This window comes from Oncorhynchus nerka, linkage group LG22, assembly GCF_034236695.1.
Source record: "Oncorhynchus nerka isolate Pitt River linkage group LG22, Oner_Uvic_2.0, whole genome shotgun sequence".
In the NCBI taxonomy this organism is placed as follows: Eukaryota; Metazoa; Chordata; class Actinopteri; order Salmoniformes; family Salmonidae; genus Oncorhynchus; species Oncorhynchus nerka.
The window spans coordinates 26,848,888-26,874,513 of NC_088417.1; the positions used below are offsets into that span (position 1 = coordinate 26,848,888).

General features: G+C 40.1%; 2 protein-coding genes across 2 annotated transcripts; one reads left to right on the forward strand and one right to left on the reverse strand.

Moving 5' to 3' along the window:
• Window positions 1–316: 316 nt before the first annotated feature.
• LOC115105052 (tartrate-resistant acid phosphatase type 5-like) lies at window positions 317–8,542 on the forward strand. Its single transcript, XM_029626594.2, has 6 exons — window positions 317–586; window positions 780–970; window positions 1,836–1,963; window positions 6,587–6,778; window positions 7,465–7,612; window positions 7,756–8,542. Exons 1-6 carry the CDS (start codon window positions 514–516, stop codon window positions 7,993–7,995), a joined length of 972 nt encoding a protein of 323 aa, XP_029482454.1. The 5' UTR covers window positions 317–513; the 3' UTR covers window positions 7,996–8,542.
• Window positions 8,472–19,104, reverse strand: LOC115105053 (tissue factor-like). The gene is made up of 6 exons (XM_029626595.2): window positions 18,739–19,104; window positions 18,343–18,451; window positions 17,504–17,697; window positions 17,056–17,240; window positions 11,132–11,306; window positions 8,472–9,803 (listed from the first exon to the last, which is right to left on the reverse strand). Exons 1-6 carry the CDS (start codon window positions 18,806–18,808, stop codon window positions 9,658–9,660), a joined length of 879 nt encoding a protein of 292 aa, XP_029482455.1. The 5' UTR covers window positions 18,809–19,104; the 3' UTR covers window positions 8,472–9,657.
• Window positions 19,105–25,626: the final 6,522 nt, after the last annotated feature.

The following is a 25,626-nucleotide window of genomic DNA, read 5'->3' on the forward strand; positions in this document are numbered from 1 at the left end:
TGTACACCTCTGGTGTAATAGGTGAAAGGTCATTGACATCCACTGGTACAGAGTACAGAACTCAAGTACACACGTGACTACCTTTCTTTCCATGTTAATCATTAAATCAAGAGACAGACTAAGGGAAGTTTTATAGTTGGACTGTAAATATGTCCAGGTGATACATTTAGGTGAAATTGTGTATATATGTATTTTTACTAAATGTCTTGTTTTCATCTAATTGTAATATTCATATATGTAGCTAATGTATCACATTCCAAATATACTATTATATGCTAATTTGATCACTTAAATTGATTGTCTAGCGGCTAGCCTGTCCATTGTTCTGTCTTGTCTTCTGACATGGCTCAATAAAGGAAGTTATCTGAAACCACAATACTGCTTCCTCTATAGGAACAGTTCTAAAGAGAACAAATGGAAATCTTCTTCCTGTTACAGCGTGTGACACACTGACCAACTGCTCAACTGTTCGTTTTCTTTGTTAGTAAGTCTATTCCTCTCCACTCTGGCATAATGGATAGGTTGTATCTGCTGCTACTGGTGTGCTTACATTCATTCTGGCCTCACTGCCAACCACTGGACCAAGGTACAGTTTTCTATCTATCACTGTTATCTGTAAGTGTGGCTGTTTTCTATTATCAATTTGAAATTAGACTGTAAGGTAATTTTACCAAAGACTCATCTGTTTTTGGTTCAAGCACATGAGATAGTATGAAATAAAAAGTAGCAGAAGAATGATGTGTGATTGGTCTGCTGTGTTGGTTATACCTGTCCTTTAGCATCACTGCGGTTCATTGGGCTGGGGGACTGGGGAGGACTCCCGCTCTTCCCTTACTACACCCCTCATGAGGAGGCCATCGCTGAGGAGATGTCCTGGGCGGCCCAGACCCTGGGACTGGACTTTGTCCTCAGTCTGGGAGACCACTTCTACTATGGCGGAGTGAAGGACGTGGATGACCCACGCTTCAAGGTCAGTTCACAGGAAAACCAAGTTCATAGTTCACACTTCAATACACAGTGGTAATATCATATTGTAAAACGTATGACACTTTGCTAACTACAAAGGGCAGGCTAAATATATTATGATCCAGTCTGTGTTGAGATAGGTGTTGTGTACATTGGTGTTGTGTACAGTATCAAATCAAAGTGTATTGGTCTCGTACACAGATTTGCAGGTGTTATGCTTGTATTCCGTCAGTTCAGTAGAATGTCTCGCAAATACAATACAAATACAGAATAATATAAAACTCTAAACAAGAAATAACGATCAAGGTAGATATATTAGTGAGAATATAAATATGTGGTGAGTACAGACAATATAATTAGGAAGATAAAATGGTATGTACAGTAGTAGGTATATTACGATGAGCTATTCACAGTGGTTCCGTGTTTCTAGCCACCCAGCTTTGTAACAGAGGGAATGTAGTTTGTTGAGTACACAGAGTGACGTAACACAGATTGACAGATGGAGCTGTATTAAGATGAGAGTGGAGAAGGCACTTTCGCTCAACGAACTCTTCTAGAGCCATCCCACTGGATCCACAAGATGGATGTGATTATCTTCTTGTCAATTTTGTTTAAGTGAAGCAAATGCCTGCCCTCTTGTGGTAGCATATTGTAGATTAACTAGTTCTACAGAGCATTGGGATATTAGTAGTTTTGCACCACACAGGATGATTTGTAACATAATTATGTTACAATGGATAACAGAAAATAGGAACAAAAAACATGAGCCTTTCCACCATTCTTTGTTCTTTACTTTTTTAATTGACTTGTTTGTGAATTTGCATCAGTCATTTTCCTGGTTGATAATAATATCATTTTTCTTCCTGCAGCACACCTTCGAGCGTGTCTTCTCTCAACCATCACTCGTTGACGTCCCGTGGTACCTTGTGGCGGGAAACCACGACCATCTAAAAAATGTGTCTGCTCAGATTGCTTACTCCAACAGATCGGGGAGATGGTGAGCATCTCTAACGGTGCACTAGATAAACTGTGTGTTTTGATTGTTTTCACCACATCGTGAACACAATATTTTGTCCCACTTTAAAAGTACAACTTAAAAAGGCTTTATATAGCATACAGAAAGGATTCACAAATCCTCTAAGAGAATTTCATGGTATATAAAAGGGTGAAATAAACAATCCCACTAAAAGGTGAATTGCCTAATTGGCACTGTGAATATGTATGACATAAGCTTACAGAGGATTTGTGAAGCCTTTATGCAGTGCTAATATAATTATTACTATATGCTATATACTGTACACTGAGTGTACAAAACATTAGGAACACCTTCCTAATATTGAGTTGCTCGCCCTTTTGCCCTTAGAAGAGCCTCAATTTGTCGGTGCATGGACTCTACAGGGGGTCAAAAGCATTCCACAGAGATTCTTCCCACAGTTGTGTCAAGTTGACTGGATGTCCTTTGGGTGGTGGACCTATTTTGATACACACGGGAAAATGTTGAGCATGAAAAACCCAGCAGCGTTGCAGTTCTTGAACTTGACACATTCAAACCAGTGCGCCTGGCACCTATCACCTTGCCCCATTCAAAGGCACTTTGGGAGGGGGTTCTAGACTGATGTGTGGAATTGTTTTAAGATGGTCATACTATGGATCCTTTAGCTATTTGATTGGACAAACGTTTGGACACACCTACTCATTCAAGGGTTTTTCTTTATTTGTACTATTTTTCGACATGGTAGAATAATAGTGAAGACATCAAAACTATGAAATAACACATGTGGAATCATGTAGTAACAAACAAATCAACATATATTTTAGAGTTTAGATTCTTCAAATTAGCCACCCTTTGCCTTGATAACAGCTTTGCACACTCTTGGCATTATCTCAACCAGCTTCACCTGGAATGCTTTTCCAACAGTCTTGAAGGAGGTTCAAAATATGCTGGGCATTTGTTGGCTGCTTTTCCTTCACTCTGTGGTTCAACTCATCCCAAAACATTTAAATTGGATTAAGGTTGGGTGATTGTGTAGGCCAGGTCATCTGATGCAGCACTCCATCACTCTCCTTGGTCAAATAGTCCTTACACAGTCTAGAGGTGTGTTTTGGGTCATTGTCCTGTTGAAAAACAAATGATAGTCCCACTAAGTGCAAACCAGATGGGATGGGGTATTGCTGCAGAATGCTGGTTAAGTGTGCCTTGAATTCTAAATAAATCACAGACAGTGTCACCAGCAAAGCACCTCCACACCATCACTCCTCCATGCTTCACAGTGGGAACCATACATGCGGAAATCATCTGTTCACCTACTCTGCGTCTCACAAAGACATGGCGGTTGGTACCCAAAATTATCAATTTGGACTCATCAGACCAAAGGACAGATTTCCACCGGTCTAATGTCTATTGCTCATGTTTCTTGGCCAAAGCAAGTCTCTTCTTCTCATTGGTGTCCTTTAGTAGTGGTTTCTTTGCAGCAATTTGACCATGAATGCCTGATTCACGCAGTCTCCCCTGAACAGTTGATGTTGAGATGTGTCTGTTACTTGAACTCTGTGAAGCATTTATTTGGGCTGCAATCTGAGGTGTAGTTAACTCTAATGAACTGATCCTCTGCAGCAGAGGTAACTCTGGGTCTTTCTTTCCTGTGGCGGTCCTCATGAGAGCCAGTTTCATCATAGCTTGATGGTTTTGGCGACTGTACTTGAAGAAACTTTCAAAGTTCTTGAAATGTTCCGCATTGAGTGACCTTCATGTCTTAAAGTAATGATGGACTGTCGTTTCTCTTTGCTTATTTGAGCTGTTCTTGCGATAATATGGACCAAATAGGGCTATCTTCTGTATACCACCCCTAACGTGTCACAAAACACCTGCATTAAGAAGGAAAGAAATTCCACAAACAAGGCACACCTGTTAATTTAAATGCATTCCCGGTGACTACCTCATGAAACTGGTTGAGAGAATGCCAAGAGTGTGCAAAGCTGTCATCAAGGCAAAGGGTGGCTACTTTGAAGATTCTAAAATAAACATATATTTTGATTTGTTTAACACTCTACAATGTTGAAAATAATAAAGAAATAAAGAAAAACCCTGGAATGAGTAGGTGTATCCAAACTTTTGACTCTTACTATGTATACATTTTTTCGAGATAAAATATTGAATTTGGCCTTTACTACAATTATTATTGTCATGATATATTTTTTTTACACATATTTAACCCATTTTATGGGGTAGGCACAAAACTACCTCCATTCTCCATACACCAGAATTCTCTCTACGAGTTACCTTCAGACAAGTCCCATGACACTAGTGGAGGTGTTAGAGAAAAACAGTGAACACCATCATATTCGTGACAATGTCTCGTTTCCACAGTGGGGTCAAATGAGTTTGTAGCCCAAACGGTTTGGTCGCTTCAAAACAGAAGTTGGCACATCAGCGGTACCGACTTCAGATGAGTCCCATGACACTTGTGGGGGTCATAGAGCAAAACGGAGAACACCATCGTGCTCGTGAGTGAGAGTCTCGCCTTTCCATAGAGTGGTCATAATAGTTTGTAGGCTGTTCGGGTGCTACAGACAATTTCGTGAGAAATTGGGATGTCTCATGGTAGGACAAACACAGCTCTAGCTCTGCCACTTTTCCCTGTTGATGTAGAAGTGTGATTGAGATGCATCCAATGCAACATAAAAAAAGATATCTCTAGTTTAAACTGATGAGTTTTGATGGGGATTTAATCGACTCTAGGGGGTTTAAATATTTTGTCTTGCCCATTCACCCTCTGAATGGCACACACACACACAGACTCAATAGCCTCGGTTTCTCGGATGACTGCCTTGCCTGGTTCACCAATTACTTTGCAGACGAGTTCAGTGTGTCAAATCGGAGGGCATGCTGTCCGGTCCTCTGGCAGTCTCTATGGGGGTGCCACAGGGTTCAATTCTCGGGCCGACTCTTTTCTCTGTATATATCAATGATGTTGCTCTTGCTGCGGGCGATTCCCTGATCCACCTCTACGCAGACGACACCATTCTATATACTTTCGGCCCGTCATTGGACACTGTGCTATCTAACCTCCAAACGAGCTTCAATGCCATACAGCACTCCTTCCGTGGCCTCCAACTGCTCTTAAACGCGAGTAAAACCAAATGCATGCTTTTCAACCGATCGCTGCCTGCACCCGCATGCCCGACTAGCATCACCACCCTGGATGGTTCCGACCTTGAATATGTGGACATCTATAAGTACCTAGGTGTCTGGCTAGACTGCAAACTCTCCTTCCAGACTCACATCAAACATCTCCAATCGAAAATCAAATCAAGAGTCGGCTTTCTATTCCGCAACAAAGCCTCCTTCACTCACGCCGCCAAGCTTACCCTAGTAAAACTGACTATCCTACCGATCCTCGATTTCGGCGATGTCATCTACAAAATGGCTTCCAACACTCTACTCAGCAAACTGGATGCAGTCTATCATAGTGCCATCCGTTTTGTCACCAAAGCACCTTATACCACCCACCACTGCGACTTGTATGCTCTAGTCGGCTGGCCCTCGCTACATATTCGTCGCCAGACCCACTGGCTCCAGGTCATCTACAAGTCCATGCTAGGTAAAGCTCCGCGTTATCTCAGTTCACTGGTCACGATGGCAACACCCATCCGTAGCACACGCTCCAGCAGGTGTATCTCACTGATCATCCCTAAAGTCAACACCTCATTTGGCCGCCTTTCGTTCCAGTACTCTGCTGCCTGTGACTGGAACGAACTGCAAAAATCGCTGAAGTTGGAGACTTTTATCTCCCTCACCAACTTCAAACATCAGCTATCCGAGCAGCTAACCGATCGCTGCAGCTGTACATAGTCTATTGGTAAATAGCCCACCCATTTTCACCTACCTCATTCCCATACTGTTTTTATACTGTTTTTTTTATTTTTTTATTTACTTTTCTGCTCTTTTGCACACCAATATCTCTACCTGTACATGACCATCTGATCATTTATCACCCCAGTGTTAATCTGCAAAATTGTATTATTCGCCTACCTCCTCATGCCTTTTGCACACATTGTATATAGACTGCCCATTTTTTTTTTTCTACTGTGTTATTGACTTGTTAATTGTTTACTCCATGTGTAACTCTGTGTTGTCTGTTCACACTGCTATGCTTTATCTTGGCCAGGTCGCAGTTGCAAATGAGAACTTGTTCTCAACTAGCCTACCTGGTTAAATAAAGGTGAACTAAATAAAAAAATAATAAAAATAATCCATGTCTCAATTGTCACCATGCTTGAAAATCATTATTTAACCGGTCTCCTCCGCTTCATCTACACCGATTGAAGTGACATGAATAAGGGATCATAGCTTTCACATGGATTCACCTGGTCAGTCTGTCACTGAAAGAGCAGGTGTTCTTAATGTTTTGTACACTTAGTGTATATAGCCTTATTAGTTGTAATTAGTTTAAAGTGGGACCCAATATTCATATTCAACTTATCAGATGTTTTTATCCAAGTTGTGCATACACTTTTAGTATGTGATCCCTGTGGCAATTGCCCACTAACCTTTTTGTTGCTTACCAACTGAGCTACACAGAACCATAACGGCTGTGTTCTTCTCTCCTTGTTACCTCAGGAGGTTCCCTGAGTTGTACTATGAGCTCCAGTTCAAGGTTCCCCAGAGTAACGTGTCTGTGACCGTCCTGATGGTTGACACCGTAGTGCTTTGTGGGAACACCTATGAGGGGACCCAGCCCAAAGGAGAAGAGGACCCGGAGGCTGCTGCCAAGCAGTTCGACTGGATCAACTCCAGACTGGCAAACAGCAAGTAAGGTCCATATGGTCCAGTTTCCTGGACCTAGAGTAAGCATAGTGTGTACTTAAGAGCCCGTGTTTGACCTGTTGTGTTTTAGTGCCAGTTTCTCAAATCTAGATTAAGCCTAGTCCTGGACTGAAAAGCCCAATGGAGATTTGACCCTGCTTTTCAGTCCAGGACTAGGCTTAATCTAGATTCGAGAAACTGGCCCTAAAATACAACTGGTCAAACACAGCCTCTTAAGTACACTGTTCAATTACATCTGTCAAACCACTGAGGTGGAACAACTTAACACTTAAATAAAACATGGATGGATTCAATGTTTTTCACGGTTCAGAGGAAAGAAAAGTCTCAGATCTGACAAGTTGTTGTTTGAGTCTCGGGAAAAGAATGTGAACATTTCAGAGCATGTTTGTCGAGATCCCTGACTGACTAGCCTCCTCCACTCTCAAAACTTCACTCCTCCACTCTCATCACTTTTAATCAAGAGACCTTCACTTCACACCGCTACACATACATTCCTCAAGTTGTTACTGTATGAGGACTAGATTCTCCTGTAACAGAAAAGGTTCAGTAAGCCAGACTTACATTATGAGTAACCTTGCCTGAGACAAAAAATTGTTTTAGCTCCCCGAAGAGAATGCCTAGGCTTTAGCTCAGCTGGCTAACACAGTCTTGTGTCTATCTTTTTCTCCCAGGTCAGAGTTCATTGTGGTAGCTGGTCACTATCCTGTGTGGTCCATTGGTGATCACGGCCCCACTAAGTGTCTTGTGGATAGACTACGGCCACTGCTGAAGAAGTATGATGTCACAGTCTACCTGAGTGGTCATGACCACAGTATACAGGTGGGTTATCATGCATGTTAGGACCATATACATACATACAATAACATGGGTTCAATGTTACAGTTTGAATAGACAAATGTTACCATTTCAAAGTCACTTATTTGAACAACTGATGTTGACCTGACTTTCCATACTTCTACCAGTTTATCAGAGAGGATGATGGGAGTTCTTATGTGGTCAGCGGGAGTGGGGCCTTTACAGAAATGTCCATTCATAACATCAACAGCTTCCCGACTTCATGGCAACGGTTCTCCAACGCTGTCAACCATACATCCGGTGGGTTCGCTTACTTTGAAGTCACAGAGAACAATATGACCGTCAGCTACATCCAGACTGATGGGAAATGTGTTTACCAAACAGGACTGGCAAAACGCAAAGTCTGACACAGGCAATGGCATCACGAGATAGTCAACAATCAACTACTGCAGGCCTAATATGCTGACTGTTTCTAAGAGCAAACTGTATCTTTAAGCAGTTTACAAAACTGAAAACATCTCCTTGTTCTAGTTCAATTAATCTTTTAACTCTGTTTTCTTTTGGTTAATAATTGTCTTGGACTGTAACAAAAAAAAATGAATATGATTTTCTCTGAATTGCAATTCTAATGTAATTTTAATGTTTTGAATGTGTTCTATTTTTATTGAAAATCCCCGCCCCCAAAAATTGTGTGAAATAATTGTGAGTTGAATGACCTGTAGATGGTGGTGGTTAGATCTTTTTGCAGGAACTATACAAGACTGATGTCTGCTGTGATAAAGATTACGTAACTTGAGCATTCTCACCAGACGTAGTCACATTAACATAACATACCCCACTATTCAACAATGTCTCATATCAAAGATAAACACATTACCACAAATGAATGGTAAGACTTTATTATGAAAATGTCAATAAAATCAAACAAGAGTACCATATTAGTACCAGACTCCACAGTTATAAAAGTGTTTCATTTTGCTTTGATTATTTTACATCATGTTTTATCATCTAACTGTTTGGTTTACACTGAGTGTACAAAATATAAAGAACACCTTCCTAATATTGAGTTGCAACACTTTTGCCCTCAGAACAGCCTCAATTCTTCGGGGCATGGACTCTACATGGTGTCAAGAGCGTTCCACAGGGATGCCGGCCCATGTTGACTCCACTACTTCCCACAGTTATTTCAAGTTTGCTGGATGTCCTTTGAGTGGTGGACCATTCTTGATACACACGGGAAACTGTTGAGCGTGAGAAACCCAGCAGCATTGCAGTTATTGACGCACTCAAACCGGTGCACAGGGCACCTACTAACATACCCTGCTCAAAGGCACTTAGAGTAAATCTTCTGTCTTGCCCAGTCACCCTCTGAATAGCACACATACACAATCCATGTCTCAATTGTCTCAAGGTTTAAAAACTATTATTTCACCTGTCTCCTCCCCTTCATCTACACTGATTGAAGTGGATTTAACAGGTGACATGTATAAGGGATCATAGCTTTCACCTGGTCAGTCTATATTATGGAAAGAGAAGCTGTTCCTAATGTTTTGTACACTCAGTGTAAATATATATTAAATATATATAAGGCAAAATGATTTATCTACTGATCCCCTAAATGTTTAAAATAACCTAAAATACAAAGATTACTTTCAGAATGGCTACATATAATAAATTAAGCATCTTAATAAAAAATGATATATATAATCCTACTAATCTTAATTTCCCATATGATTTAGTATTCAGCAGTCTCCCAAAATCAAGTTAAAACTTAATAAAACACAATAAAATAAGAGTTGGTAGTGTTTCTAAAAGATAATATTCACAGCAGTAGTAAAAGACACAAAATCAAAAAGGTGGATATTTGCAGCATTGTATGGAAACAAAGTATACACTACAGCACATGTACCATATTCACTGTGCAGTTTCACAGAAACAAAATGGTGAACTCCAGTGTTTGACGGTGGAATGTTGAACTGGGGCAGCCCCTGCAGACTCCCTTTCAAAGAGTAAATCCAGTTAAGTTGTACCTTGTATTCCCAAGCATCTGTCAATGATGCACTCCCTTTTCACACACTTCTTAGTGGCACTCCCTCTTTTCCACTTCTGTTGGCATTCCTTCTGCGTTTGCAGCACACCACTGTGACTCCGATAGCCACTACTATGATCATAATGATAAGTAGGATGAACGTAGCAATCACACCGATCCCATACTCTGGAGAGGAAATAGGGATGCGAACCGTTATTTGGCTAGACAGTGATTCACATACACACACAAACACGCACAGGGACGTTTCCAGTGTTGCATTTCACATTCAGTCTAAACATTAGTAATTCTTTAGCTTATTTTATCCTTCGCATTCCCATACCAATTGGCCCACTAGGAGATATGATCAGCACCTCTAACCCTCTTCTCATCATTCCTCACAGCTAGTAAGATGCACATGAATGATTCTACATTTGTAATACTAGGACTTGGCATTAGCTAAGTGGCTAAGGATTCGATATCCTCAGTACCACAGATGCAAATCTAAACTCCCTTAAAAATATAATGGCCAACATGAATTATCGAGTTACAGAATATATTAAAACAGGGCCAGATTTCCTTATTGAACACAACTTGTCAAAAATATCAAGGCTGACACATGGGCCATGAATGTATTTTAAATATATATATATATATATGTAACCTTTATTTAACTAGGCAAGTATTTACAATGACGGCCTACACCGGCCAAACCCAGACGATGCTGGGCCAATTATTCGCCGCCCTATGGGACCAATCACATCCGGTTGTGATACAGCCTGGAATCGAACCAGGGTGTCTGTAGTGTAGTTTTTTTTTATAACCCAACCCTGATCTGGACTTTGTCCCTGACCAATTTGGAGAACTCCTTGGTCTTCATAGTGCTGCTTGCTTGGTGGTGCTCCTTGCTTGGTGGTGCCCCTTTCTTAGTGGTGTTGCAGACTCTGGGGCCTTCCAGAACAGGTGTCTATATACTGAGATCATGTGACAGATCATGTGACATTTAAATAAAGTCCACCTGTGTGCAATCTAACTAATTATGTGACTTCTGAAGGTAATTGGTTGCACCAGATATTATTTAGGGGCTTCATAGCACAGGGGGCGAATACATTTTCCATTTTTTGTTGTTGTTTTGAAACAAGTTATTTTTTTCATTTAACTTCACCAATTTGGATTATTTTGTGTATGTCTATCACATGGAATCTATTTAAATGACAGGTTGTAATACAACAAAAGAGGAAAAACGCCAAGGGGGATAAATACTGTTGCAAGGCACTGTATAATAATCCCCAGTTTACAATTGGCTCATTCATCCCCCTCCTCTCCCCTGTAACTATTCCCCAGGTCGTTGCTGTAAATGAGAACGTGTTCTCAGTCAACTTACCTGGTAAAATAACGGATAAATAAAGAAATACCACTTAGCAGATGCTTTTATCCAAAGCAACTAACAGTACAGTGTTTTTATGTGATCCCTGTGGGACTTGAACCCACAACCTTGGCATTGTTAGTATCCTTACCTTCAAAGACAGACTTATCGTCGCCCGGTGAGCACTGTCTTTGACTGAGCTCTCCCAGCTGTTTGTCTGTGCTGCGGGAGGGGATGTAGGCCTGGACGTTGAAGCAGTAACTCACCCCAGGATCTACATCCCTCCTGTCTAACTCTATCTCACTGCTTGCAGAGATCTTTGTTTTCTAGAGGGAGAATTACATAAAGAAGGACTTATATTATGTCATAAATCTATAAAATATTCATAACACATTCATAAAAACATTTGGTTGAGACGTTGATCAATTACATTCAAACCTATATTCACCCACTCAAAAAGACAGCCAAAAGTTATTTAATTTCTCATTTTTTTATCACAATGCTTTCAACCATTTAAAAGCACAGCAAAGTTCAAACGGGAATACAATATCAAATATTTTGTTTATTTATACAACAGATGAATGTGTTATCGCTTTGCTTGGTCAGAACCAAATGACCTGGATTGCAGTTGAGATTACATTAAAAGTACATGGTGCAATGAATCAATGCCGTTTGATTCTGCGCAGATTGTTACAGTAACTGTGAAGATCTTCACAGACCTGCGATGACCTATGCATGCTATCTTGAACATGCTTTATATGATTACATAAGAAGACATGTATAGCTACGGTAGCTCCTAAATGTGACCATGGATGTGTTACTCATTTTAAGGTTGAATGTTACATTAGTTTGTAAGAGTTTGTAACTTTGGGTTATTTACTGTATTACAAAAGTCATATTAAATTGTGTTTGGTTGACATTGCAACCATATATCAACGTTTAAAGTCTCTACTGAGTTGGCGAGTTGGCGATGTGAATCCAACATATTATTAGTTCATTTGGTAATAAGCTAGTTATTGTATTTCAAAGGTAATATTGAATTGTGTTTGGTTGTCATCTCAAACCAAAATCTAAGTTAAAAAAAATTGACTAAATAAATCAAATCAAACTTTAAAGGCACTTTCAATAAAGTTTGATTTTATTTAGTCTTATTCTTTAACTTAAATGTTTGGTTGAGATGGAGATGTGAATCCAGCATATCAATTATTCATTTGTATACAAACTGGAATTAAAGCCAGACTAAGTTGGTGGCACAGATGGAACTATCCTAGCAGATGGAGCATCTTCAAATGTTGATATTTGGTTGCGTTGACAACCAAACACAATTCAATATGTAAGGGATAAATGCCGACGTTCTGTACATTACCTTGGAAATAATGAACGACTCAGCAGGACAAGGTGTAGCCAAGTCCCTTTGCGGAGTTCATTTTTCCAAGGTAATGTACAGAACAGAGGTATTTATCAAATCAAACGTATTTATATAGCCCTTCTTACATCAGCTGATATATCAAAGTGCTGTACAGAAACCCAGCCTAAAACCCCAAACAGCAAGCAATGCAGGTGTAGAAGTACGGTGGCTTGGAAAAACTCCCTAGAAAGGCCAAACCCTAGGAAGAAACCTAGAGAGGAACCAGGCTATGAGGGGTGGCCAGCCCTCTTCTGGCTGTGCCGTGTGGAGATTACAACAGAACATGGCCAATATGTTCAAATGGGCCAAGATGTTCAAATTTATCCTGCTTATACCACAGTTGCTAAAGAAAATAATACCAAAGCACACATTTACCGGTAGTAGAAAAAAAACAAAGTTTACATTTTCATTTTTATAAGAGATACTTTCTCATCTTTTGGTTGCTAGAGACGCGACCCAGTCGTTCATTCGATTAGTTTTATATTTATGGACGCGATCCAGTTGTTCGTTCTATATGTTCCGTTGCCTTGCTCGCTGGCAAAGTTGTCCCTTGCTTTCTAGCTAGGCAACTCGCTACAGCTAACACAGGCACGATCTCTTCAACCTTAGGAGGCTGAAGAAATTTGGCTTGTCACCAAAAGCACTCACAAACTTCTACAGATGCACAATCGAGAGCATCCTGTCGGGCTGTATCACCGCCTGGTACGGCAACTGCTCCGCCCACAACCGTAAGGCTCTCCAGAGGGTAGTGAGGTCTGCACAACGCATCACCGGGGGCAAACTACCTGCCCTCCAGGACACCTACACCACCCGATGTCACAGGAAGGCCATAAAGATCATCAAGGACAACAACCACCCGAGCCACTGCCTGTTCACCCCGCTATCATCCAGAAGGCGAGGTCAGTACAGGTGCATCAAAGCTGGGACCGAGAGACTGAAAAACAGCTTCTATCTCAAGGCCATCAGACTGTTAAACAGCTGCCACTAACATTGAGTGGCTGCTGCCAACACACTGACACTGACTCAACTCCAGCCACTTTAATAATGGGAATTGATGGGAAATGATGTAAAATATATCACTAGCCACTTTAAACAATGCTACCTAATATAATGTTTACATACCCTACATTATTCATCTCATATGTATACGTATATAATGTACTCTATATCATCTACTGCATCCTTATGTAATACATGTATCACTAGCCACTTTAACTATGCCACTTTGTTTACATACTCATCTCATATATATATACTGCACTCAATACCATCTACTGTATATTGCCTATGCCGCTCTGTACCATCACTCATTCATATATCTTTATGTACATATTCTTTATCCCCTTACACTTGTGTCTATAAGGTAGTAGTTTTGGAATTGTTAGCTAGATTACTTGTTGGTTATTACTGCATTGTCGGAACTAGAAGCACAAGCATTTCGCTACACTAGCACAAACGTCTGCTAACCATGTGTATGTGACAAATAAAATTGTAGCCAGACTACAGCAAAGTAGTCCGGTTCATTATGAGGAGATCGCATTGCACAATAAACACTAAACTAGAAGCTAGCTAAATAGTTTGTTGCTAGCAATCCTGCCAATATGACCAAATTCAAAAATACCAGTTTCTGAAAACAGCTGGTCTGTGGGAGGATTTGACAGCGTAACGCCACTTGCGTCATGACTGCAACAGTAGGGACTAGAGGTCGACCGATTAATTGGAATGGCCGATTAATTAGGGCCGGTTTCAAGTTTTCATAACATTCGGAAATCGGTATTTTTGGGCGCCGATTTTATTTTTTTAAATACCTTTATTTAACTAGGCAAGTCAGTTAAGAACACATTCTTATTTTCAATGACGGCCTAGGAACGGTGGGTTAATTGCCTTGTTCAGGGGCAAAACGACAGATTTTCACCTTGTCAGCTCGGGGGATCTAACCTTGCAACCTTACAGTTAACTAGTCCAAAGCTCTAACCACCTGCCTCTCATTGCACTCCACGAGGAGCCTGCCTGTTACGCAAATGCAGTAGAAGCCAAGGTAAGTTGCTAGCTAGCATCAAACTTATCTTATAAAAAACAATCAATCAATCAATCACTAGTTATAACTACACATGGTTGATGATATTACTAGTTTGTCTAGCGTGTCCTGCGTTGCATATAATCGATGCAATGCTGGGGGATGATTTAACAAAAGCATTTGCGAAAAAAGCACAATCGTTGGACGACTGTACCTAACCATAAACACCAATGCCTTTCTTAAAATCAATACACAGAAGTATATATTTGTAAACCTGCATATTTAGCTAAAAGAAATCCAGGTTAGCAGGCAATATTAACCAGGTGAAATTGAGTCATTTCTCTTGCATTCATTGCACGCAGAGTCAGGGTATATGCAACAATTTGGGCAGCCTGGCTCATTGCGAACTAATTAGCCAGAATTTTACATAATTATGACATAACATTGAAGGTTGTGCAATGTAACAAGAATATTTAGACTTAGGGATGCCACCCGTTAGATCAAATACAGAACGGTTCCGTATTTCACTGAAATAATAAACGTTTTGTTTTCGAAACTATAGTTTCTGGATTCGACCATATTAATGACCAAAGGCTCGCATTTCTGCGTGTTATTATGTTATAATTAAGTCTATGATTTGATAGAGCAGTCTGACTGAGCGATGGTAGGCAGCAGCAGGCTCGTAAGCATTCATTCAAACAGCACTTTCGTGCGTTTTGCCAGCAGCTCTTCGCAAGCACAGCGCTGTTTATGACTTCAAGCCTATCAGCCTAATGGCTGGTGTAACCGATGTGAAATGGCTAGCTAGTTAGCTGGGTGTGCGCTAATAGTGTTTCAAACGTCACTCTCTCTGAGACTTGGAGTAGTTGTTCCCCTTGCTCTGCATGGGTAACGCTGCTTCGAGTGTGGCTGTTGTCGATGTGTTCCTGGTTCGAGCCCAGGTAGGGGCGCGAAGAGGGACGGAAGCTATACTGTTACACTGGCAATAGTGCCTATAAGAACATCCAATAATCAAAGGTATATGAAATACAAATGGTATAGAGAGAAATAGTCCTATAAATACTATATTAACTACAACCTAAAACCTCTAACCTTGGAATATTGAAGTTTCATGTTAAAAGGAACCACCAACTTTCATATGTTCTCATGTTCTGAGCAAGGAACTCAAACGTTAGCTTCTTTACATGGCACATATTGCACTTTTACTTCTCCAACACTTTGTTTTTGCATTATTTAAACCAAATTGAACATGTTTCATTGTTTATTTGAGGCTAAATGGATTTTTATTTATGTATTATATTAAGTTAAAATAAGTGTTGATTCAGTATTGTTGTAATTGTCATTATTACAAATAAATCAATTTTTTTATCGGCTTTTTGTTCCTCCAATAATCGGTATCGGCGTTGAAAAATCATAATCGGTCGACCTCTAGTAGGGACCAGAGAAATTCATGTTCATCACTCACCACGTTAGGTCATCAGATGTTCTAAAAAAAACATGTCTCTACAAAAACAAATAAATGCTAGCTAGCTACGTTTTTCCTCGCTGGACCTGCGTTTTCAAGGTATCCAATTTCGGTTTGTGTGGTTGTTGGTTTAGCTTTTCTGTAAAGTTGTAGCAAGTACGGTCATGATTACAAGGTGTCCCAATATCTTTTCCAATTTTCCCGATATCCTTTCCAACTGTCCTGGTATCTGGTTTTAATGTCCATTCTAGAATGCCCTTCTAGCCAATCAGAAACAACTATTCAACAATGCTGTTGTATAACACAAAAAATCATTACATTTGAAATCAACCACAGCTTGAAACTCTAGGCCAATTGTATTGTCTATTTTAGGTGAATTCTGGGTTGAATCGAAACAATAGCTGTTGAGGACTTCGCAAATGCTATATAGGCCTAAATAGCATCATTTAATATATATTAGTGATAAAGTATGGTCACATTTCATTTGCTCTGTTAAACCTACCCTTTGGAATGACATATATAGCAACAGTGAATCTATTTTGTTTTTAAGTGGAGATTTTTCAACAATCATTCTCACAATTGCACATTGGTTATAATCAGTGACAAATATCATAGCTTGGCAGGGCTGGGTTTGGTTATAACCCTGGACAGGAGATGAAAGAGTAGATACATTCTCCAGTAGGAGGTGCTGCCAAGCTTATAGTTATTTTTTTTCTGATAGTGGATATTACGTTGAAGATCTGCCATTGTTTTAAAGGTACAAATTCAACATATTTCATACAAGGTTTGTCTACCGGTATGTTGAAAATTGGTTACCATGATGACATAATCCTGCGGTTGAAATTTTACCCTTAAAACAACAACAATTACAATTTATTTTCCACCTAGATTCCAATTACACTGAAACAACGTTGATTTAACCTCTTTAACCTCTTTCTGTTCTGACCGATTCAGTGGGAGGGAGAGATTTCCCATGCAATATAATCAGAAGTGAGCTTTGCAAAGCTTATATCATCCACTGCATTTCATTTAATTATATTCCTTGACTTGCTCCTTTAAAGGAGCTTACACGATTGACAAATGTCCTCTATCTCACTTGGTTCGGCCCCAGGCTCTAGTTCATTGAGGAAATGTAAATATCTAGTGTAGGGCTGCCATTTGTATTACCCTCCCCTTTAAGCTTACCTTGCCCGTGCTTGTTGCTTTCCCAAAGGTGACTTTGTACTGCAGTTCATCAGCGAAGACATCCCGGATGGTTCTCTGTTGGTTCTGCTTATTGAACAGGGCTGTGAGAGGGTCTTCTACATACAGGGTGATCTTCCTCTTGTCTTTGCTCACCTCGATCTTGAACTCAGGTCTGCCTATAAGCGCTGGAAGGGAAATAACAGTTGAGATTGACATGCTTGCTTGTCACATTTGGAGCCACTTCGCATGTGGAAAATATAGTATGCACTAGTATGGCAGTTTAACCAAAGGTTTCTATAACAATGGGGTGCTTGTCTGGGTAAATGTGGAAAATGTGTATTGATAAGACTATAGACAGGTGGTAGTTGGATGACTTAGTGTCCTCGTAGGGACAACATAGTATAAATGGTATGACATGTAGTGTAGGTGGCTGCGATGCAATACTTACTGTCTTCGTAGGGGGTGAACCTCTCCGAGGTTGTGTGGGGGAACTCTATGAGGTCAGAGTTCACACCACGTAGAGGTTCTGAGAGGACATCAGCAGAGTATATGGCCTTCAGGTCCACCAGAGAGTTGGACAGGTCACACTCTGTCTCCATAGTCCTGATACAGTGTTGGTTCTTCTTTCTGTTCTGACCGATTCTGAAATAAAGAAGATATTTATGATACAGTCACAACATCGTTCTGATACTGTTAGCGTTCCTCTCTCTGTTCTGGCCAATACTGAAATAGACATAATGGTAGGTTTCAGTCAAAGGATTATCATTATCTTCAAACATGTTTTTTGTTGCATTTAGGTCATTCATTGGGTCTGGATTGATATCTTAGTTCAACAATAAGAAAGGTACCACATTTTATTTTAATATTTGACTTGCATTTGAATATTTATCTCATTGCACCACACATCACACAAATTGTACTTAAATAAATACAACATTTGTATTCCTTATTTTGTTCTTGAACTATTCACCAGGTTAAGATGCTTCAATTCCTGAAAATCATTTTTAGCGGTTCTAAAGTGTAGTCTGATCACAACTTTCCTCACATCTTTCCTGCCCTCCAACACATCACCCCGACTCTTCAATGTCAGAGACCGAGTCTGGGAATAGGTTAGTGCATACTTACCATGATAATGTTATACAGGCACGGTCTTCTTAATATTTAGTGGAGACATAGGCTAGTGTGTGTGTGTGTGTGTGTGTGTGTGTGTGTGTGTGTGTGTGTGTGTGTTCCGTCTTCCTGTAAATGCAAAAACCAGTAATATCAGTATGTAAATGCTTTACTTACACTGAATATTCAACGGTGTATGAATAGTTGGTGGGTTTAGGATCCCACATAAGCAGTGTTTTGAAGTTGATAGACAACCAAGAAACGTTCTGTGCCTTGGGATAGTCACCTACCAAAAAAGCAAGATCAGTTTAACTACATGTAATGTTAGACATTGACAATGAGTGAAACTTAAAATAATTAGGTACAGTGTGCCTTTTCATGAGAGGGTCACAGGGTGCATTGCCTGTACTGTAAACCAGACTGGTTCCAAGAAATTTCCAACGAATAATTAGGACATAATGGCTTTTAAATGCAGTATCAGCATCATTTGATTAATCCATATACTGTCGTTCTAGTGTACAGTGTTTAGGATTGTAGGCTATATTTTAATTGTTCATGATGTTTCTGACTCACCTGAAACACAGTTTGTAAAAAAGAATGCAGAACACAATGTGGTAAAAATTACCCTTTCCATGTTCAACATTGTATATTCCAACAGGTCAGTGTAAAAACAGTAATCCCGTCGAGGTAGAGATAGGTGAATGCGGAATGTAGACGCACACAGCAGCGGTGGTCTCAAAAGTAATACAACTCTCTCTTTGTTTAGAAAAATCCCTTTGAACAGGCGCGCGTCTCGGGGGGAATAAATGATGGCAAGATTAGAATGGGGTGGTCGGCGACGATTCACCTCTGATAATTCAGTCTCCTTGTCTCAGCCAGCTATATCTGTCAAACGTACTGTCTAGCGATATAAAGACGCGTGTGTCGACCAAATAAGGATTGTCCGGTTTGTGGTTTCATGCCTGGTGGGATGGGCTTATGAGAGTTTATTGTATTGCAACTTGCTGAATTGTATGTGATGAAAATGATCGTAGCCTGTATTTCAAAGAGCAGCTGCTGTGTCGCTCCACCAATGCTCGGTCAAAAAAGTATCGACACTGAAACTGCAACAATTTCTAAGAATTACAAGGACAAGGACATCTGTAAATTGAAATGAATTCATGGATTTCACATGACTGGAAAAACTGATATGCATCTGTTGGTCACATATACCTAAAGAAAAAGGTAGGGGCAGAAAACCAGTCAGCATCTGGTGTGACCACCGTTTGCCTCATGCAGCAGGACACATTTCCTTAGCATAGAGTTGATCAGGCTGCTCCTTTTCAATGGCAGTACAAAGTTGCTGGATATTGTCGGGAACTGGAACACACTGTCATACACATCGATCCAGAGCATCCCAAACATGCGCAATGGTTGGCATGTATGGTGAGTATGCAGGCAATGGAAGAACTGGGAGATTTTCAGCTTCCAGGAATTGTGTACAGATCCTTGCAACATGGGGCTGTGCATTATCATGTGGCGGATGAAGGTCTCGACAATGGGCCTCAGGATCTTGTCACCGTATCTCTGTGCATTCAAATAGCCATCTATAAAATACAATTGTGTTCATGTCTGTAGTTTATGCCTGCCCATACCATAACCCCACCTCCACAAAGGGCTACTCTGTTCACAACTTTAACATCAGCAAACCGCTCTGCGTTTGAGGCCAGTTGGATTTAATGTGAAATTGGAGGCGGCTTATGGTAGAGAAATTAACATTAAATGATCTGGCAACAGCTCTGGTGGACATTCCCGCAGTCAGCACGCTCCCTCAAAACTTGAGACGTCTGTGGGATTGTGTTGTGTGACTAAACTGCACATTTTAGAGTGGCCTTTTATTGTCCCCAACACAAGGTGCACCTGTGTAATGATCATGCTGTTTAATCAGCTTCTTGATATACCACACCTGTCAGGTGAATGTATTATCTTGGATGTAAACACATTTTTGAGAAATAAGCTTTTTTTTCAGCTCATGAAACATGGGACCAACACTTTATATGTTGAGTTTATATTTATGTTCAGTGTAATATAATAATATCCTAAGATATAAACTGTGGAGATCACATTCATGACAATGTCATCATGCATTTTTTTCTGGAATGGAAAATCAGTCTACTCACAACTGCTGTCCAGGAGTTTCCCCCCGTGGGCTAAATTGTAGTGATAATCAGGGAGTTCAGGTTTGTAGGGTAACATTGGGTAACTAGCCACCCCTAAGAACAATGGCCAATTGCTGACAAAGCAAAGTTTGATATAAATTTGGTATGTGGATGATGGTCATGCTTAGGCAAACAAACTATGAAGGGGAATAAGTGGCTATAGTTTATACATTTTTTGTTATTTAATACAATGTAAGAAAAGGGGCGTTTTACGCAAGTACTGGGGTAACTGGTTTTGCTGGGGAGGAGAGCGGATTATTTTGTGTGTCTCGCCTAGGGCGGCAGAACAGCCAGGACTGGGCCTGAGCACACTTGTTCCAGAGAGATTAATTTACCTGTTGGTGGAGGCAGAGTCAAGGTGAGACCATGGGGTAAGGGGGGAAGCCAGCGGAATCCTACAAACAGCATGGCATGATGCCCACCACAGGTATTCAACAAGAGGACATCTAAAGGGTGTTGTCATTAAAACATGTTGAGCAATATTATTAGTAAAATATATTGTACGAGGCATCTGCATACTAAGACAAAGCCATGACAATGCCATATGAGTCACCTCATTAAGTGTTCAGACAGGCATCTTATTTTTAGTTGTTCTTTAATGGAGTCAGTCATGCTTTCAATGGCTTCATGTCAACTTAAATGTCAAGTTCAAAAGCTTTATTGTCCATTAGGGTAAAGTGTCTAGTCTTAAAAAAACTGCCCGTTCAAGAGGATATATTGGCTGTGCAGCTTAGAAAATACATAATACTGTCGTCTGAAGACTACATTTCAGTGATTTTGTCCCTGTGGTATGCAGTGGTATAAAGCACTTAAGTAAAAATACTTTAAAGTACTACTTAAATCATTTTTTGGGGTATCTGTACTTTACTATTTATAATTTTGTCAACGTTTACTTTTACTTCACTACATTACTAAAGAAAAGGATGCACTTTTTACTCCATACATTTTCCCTGGCACCCAAAAGTACTGCCTCTGATCTGATGGACTCACTAAACACATGCTTAATTTGTAAATGATCTATGAGTGTTGGAGTGTGCCCCTGTCTATCTGTAATTAAAAACAACAAGAAAATGGTGCCGTATGGTTTGCTTAATTAATCTAAGGAATTTGAAATGATTTATACTTTTACTTCTACTTTTGATACTTTATATTTTAGCTATTACATTTACTTTTGATAATTATATTTATATGTTTATTTAAAACCAAACACTTTTAGACTTTTACTCAAGTAGGATTGTACTTTTATTTATTATTTTCTATTAAGGTATCTTAACTTTTATTCAAGTATGAAAATTGGGTACCTTTTCCACCACTGGTGGTATGTACAACTCACTCTCAGCAAAGGAACACTTTTACCACTGCATGATGTCATGTGATGTCATGCTGAAAGTGTGTTAACTCTTGGGCTGTCTCTTGGGGGGGGCAGTGGAACACAGACGAGGAAATACGTATAGCGGGTTTGCTCTCTTTCACATATCAAGGCCAAACCTCATATGACTAAATATTTCAGACCTCTCAAAGGTAGCAATAAGATGAAGAAATTAATTTATACACTAATAAGTACTTTCAGAATACTTTTAGAGTACATGTTCTAGTATTGAAAATACAGATTTATTTCTTGGAGGCATGAAAATTACGATCCATAAAATTAATTGTCAGACGCTCCACAACAAAAGAGAAATTAAATGTCATACAAACTTTCCCCACATAAGCACATGTTGTGGATAACATGTCTGAGTTTTTATGGATTGCCATGACAACAATGTTGGTTGCTTACATTTTTATTTTTTTATTTCACCTTTATTTAACCAGGTAGGCAAGTTGAGAACAAGTTCTCATTTACAATTGCGACCTGGCGCAATTTTACTAATGGTGTGATCATCTTTGGTAGGCCTACAAGAGAAAGAATGACTCCCATCTTCTTTAGTTTTTAGCTACCAGTGTGGTAGAATACCAATGTGGTTGGCTCACTGGCAGTGGCACTCATTCACTCCAGAACCGATGCCAGGGGAGGCTTTCCCCCAATAAGCTTATGCTAATCAGGGTCTGGATGGTGCCTCACACAATCGCCTGTGGCTTTGAATGTAAAAACACTTACTGGAGAGTCTGAATACCATTACAGGAGCAGGAAAATGCCTTCCATTGAACGAGGCACAGAAAGCAGGCCTGGGACAGGCAGACCGGGCTCATTAGAAGATTATGTGTGACCACCGTTACTAGACTACTGACTATAGTCTAGCTATGACTAATGATACAAATCTGAATGCCTTTAGAAAGAAACGACAGAGAAAAGCAAAGCGTTCGCACAGTTTCCATATCCAATACAGTTAGAAGGAGTTGCTGATTGACAGAGAGGACAGGTTGGAATGAAAAGCACCCACATTCTCTGGACTTGTGTCTCACAGGGGAATATTACGTTATATTTTCTTTAGAAAAATGTTTAATACACTTATTATACACTGTCCCTTAAATGCTTTAGCAAGGCACTGTATATACAGTGTTGTAACAATGTGCAAATGGTTAAAGTACAAAAAGGAAAATAAATAACTGTGGTATTTCACCCAGTAGATATAGGAATTTATCAAAATCGGGTTTGTTTTCATATTCTTTGTGGATCTGTGTAATCTGAAAAAATGTGTCTCTAACATGGTCATACATTTGGCAGGAGGTTATGAAATGCAGCTCAGTTTCCACCTCATTTTGTGGGCAGTGTGCACATAGCCTGTCTTCTCTTGAGAGCCAGGTCTGCCTACGGCGGCCTTTCTCAATAGCAAGGCTATGCTCACTGAGTCTGTACATAGTAATTTTGGGTCAGTCACAGTGGTCAGGTATTCTGCCGCTGTGTACTCTCTGTTTAGGGCCAAATAGCATTCTAATTTTCTCCGTTTTTTGTTAATTCTTTCCAATGTGTTAAGTAATTATCTTTTTGTTTTCTCATGATTTGGTTGGGTCTAATTGTGTTGCTGTCCTGGTGCTCTGTGTGAACAGAGCCCCAGGACCAGCTTGCTTAGGGGATTCTTCTCTAGGTTCATCTCTCTGTAGGTGATGGTTTTGTTATGGAAGGTTTGGGAATCGCTTCCTTTTAGGTGGTTGTAGAATTTAACGTCTCTTTTCTGGATCTTGATAATTATCGGCCTAATTCTGCTCTAGGATAGGATAAAGTAATCCCTCTCACCCCCCCCCCCCTTAAAAGATTTAGATGCACTACTGTTCCACTGGATGTCATAAGGTGAATGCACCAATTTGTAAGTCGCTCTGGATAAGAGCGTCTGCTAAATGACTTAAATGTAATGTAAATGTAATTCCCAGGCTAACCCTAAAAAAACTCAGGGAATTAAAAGCATGATGACAAAATGAAATAATATTTTTGAGGAAATTATAATTTACAAAGCATCACTAAAAACAGCTGATTCCACATTTATGCTGTGTGAGTTACTCAACATTTTTTTTAAATAATACCAAATACATACATTCACATTTTCTGTTCATTTGTGGTTATAAATCATGGAATAATACCAAATACATACATTCACATGTTCTGTTCATTTGTGGTTATAAATCATGGAATAATACCAAACTAGCATCACTCAAACAACCAAATCTAAGGCCAACAGTGCTGTGTGACTCTCTCAATTCATTCATTATCAGCAATATAAAGGACGAGTCCCACTTCAGACACCAGCCAGCACAGTAAGCATAGTCATTCACCATACATTACTGCTGGACGCTGATCTACTGTTTTCCTTTCAGGACAATTAGGCTGAAGAATGCATGTGGAAATGACATCATAGGCCTCCTCTGAACTCCATTGTCTAAATATTTACCAGTCACGTCCATTGGGAAATGAGAAGATATTATACTGAAAGTCTGACTGCGAGCATGGCTTGTTTCTATGAAACGACTTCATTTCATGATATTCCCCTCTCACAGTTTGCCAATAGTACACTCATAGAATGAGTAACATGAATTAGACTCCGTCAGCTCAATGAGGTAGCTACTGATGAGTAAGTGAAGAGACATGGTCCACATTTAGAATGGTCGGCTATCCCAAAATTCTATTCATCTTGGTTGTATTAATTTATTTACATCCTTTCATTCCAAGTTGGAGGGAAAACATATGGCGGATTGGGACTGAGTCAGTAAATGGGGTGAACGACTTGCAGACTTAGAGGTTTAGTTGACTGATTCATTTTCAAAGGAGAATCTCTGACATATAGGGGAATGGAACAACTTAATATTGTCTTTCAGTACAAGCTACTGTTCTTGTTATGGTGATGGCTGAGAGTCATTTTCTAAATGTCACATTTGGGACATATGTTCAGAGAGAAGTTGTGAGCCACATGAAGAGAAAACGTATTTCCAGATGTCTCTGGAATTCCATTCATTGAACCTTAGTAAAATATATTAGGGATGATAAGGGATGATAAATTGAAAAGCATAAAATTAGATTCAGTTCAAGGGGAAGTTCCATGATGTGTTTTTACAGGAATTTGGTATTTTCTAGTGTTATTCTTCTCAGCAACACTTACACTTTTAATAAGTATACCACCCCATTCACGAAAATGGTTCACTCCTACAGACAGTGAGACATGTGGCCATGGCTTGCTAAAGCAGGCATTGAGGTATTCAGTTACTGTTCGATTGAACGTTAGAATGGGCAAAACGAGTGACCTAAGCGACTTTGAGTGTGGTATGATAGTCAGTGCAAGGCGTGCCGGTTCCAGTATCTCAGAAACGGAAGGCCTCCTGGGCTTTTCAGGCAAGAACCTGTCTAGGGTTTACCGAAAATGAAAAAAATGAAATCCAGTCAGAGGCAGTCCTGTGGGTGAAAACAGCTTGTTGATGAGAGGTTGAAGGAGAATGGCAAGAATTTAGCAAGATAACATGCGGACCACAAACAATCAAATAACGGCATATTACAACAGTGGTGTGCAGAACTGCATCTCGGAACGCACAACTCGTCGGCCCTTGTCACAGATGGGTTATTGCAGCAGATGACCACACCAGGTTCTGCTCCTATCAGCTAAAAACAAGAAGAAGCGTCTCCAGTGGGCACACGGTCGCCAACACTGGACAATTGAGGAGTGGAAAAACGTCCCCTGGTCTGACAAATCCTGGCTCCTGTTGCATTATGCTGATGGCAGTGTAAGGATTTGGCGTAAGCAGCATGAGTCCATGGCCCCATCTTTACTGGGGTCAACGTTACAGGCTCGTAGTGGTCTAATGGTGTGGGGTATTCTTTCCTGGCACACGTTAGGTCCCT

Excerpts from the sequence above, each read along its gene's own strand:
- LOC115105053 (XM_029626595.2), bottom strand. The coding sequence starts at position 18,808 with ATGTTGAACATGGAAAGGGTAATTTTTACCACATTGTGTTCTGCATTC. Across the intron at positions 17,241-17,503 it reads GTTCACCCCCTACGAAGACA|CGCTTATAGGCAGACCTGAG; the intron begins GTAAGTATTGCA and ends TTTCCCTTCCAG. Across the intron at positions 11,307-17,055 it reads AAGCAACAAGCACGGGCAAG|AAAACAAAGATCTCTGCAAG; the intron begins GTAAGCTTAAAG and ends TTCTCCCTCTAG.
- LOC115105052 (XM_029626594.2), top strand. The coding sequence starts at position 514 with ATGGATAGGTTGTATCTGCTGCTACTGGTGTGCTTACATTCATTCTGG. Across the intron at positions 971-1,835 it reads TGGATGACCCACGCTTCAAG|CACACCTTCGAGCGTGTCTT; the intron begins GTCAGTTCACAG and ends TTCTTCCTGCAG. Across the intron at positions 6,779-7,464 it reads TCCAGACTGGCAAACAGCAA|GTCAGAGTTCATTGTGGTAG; the intron begins GTAAGGTCCATA and ends TTTTTCTCCCAG.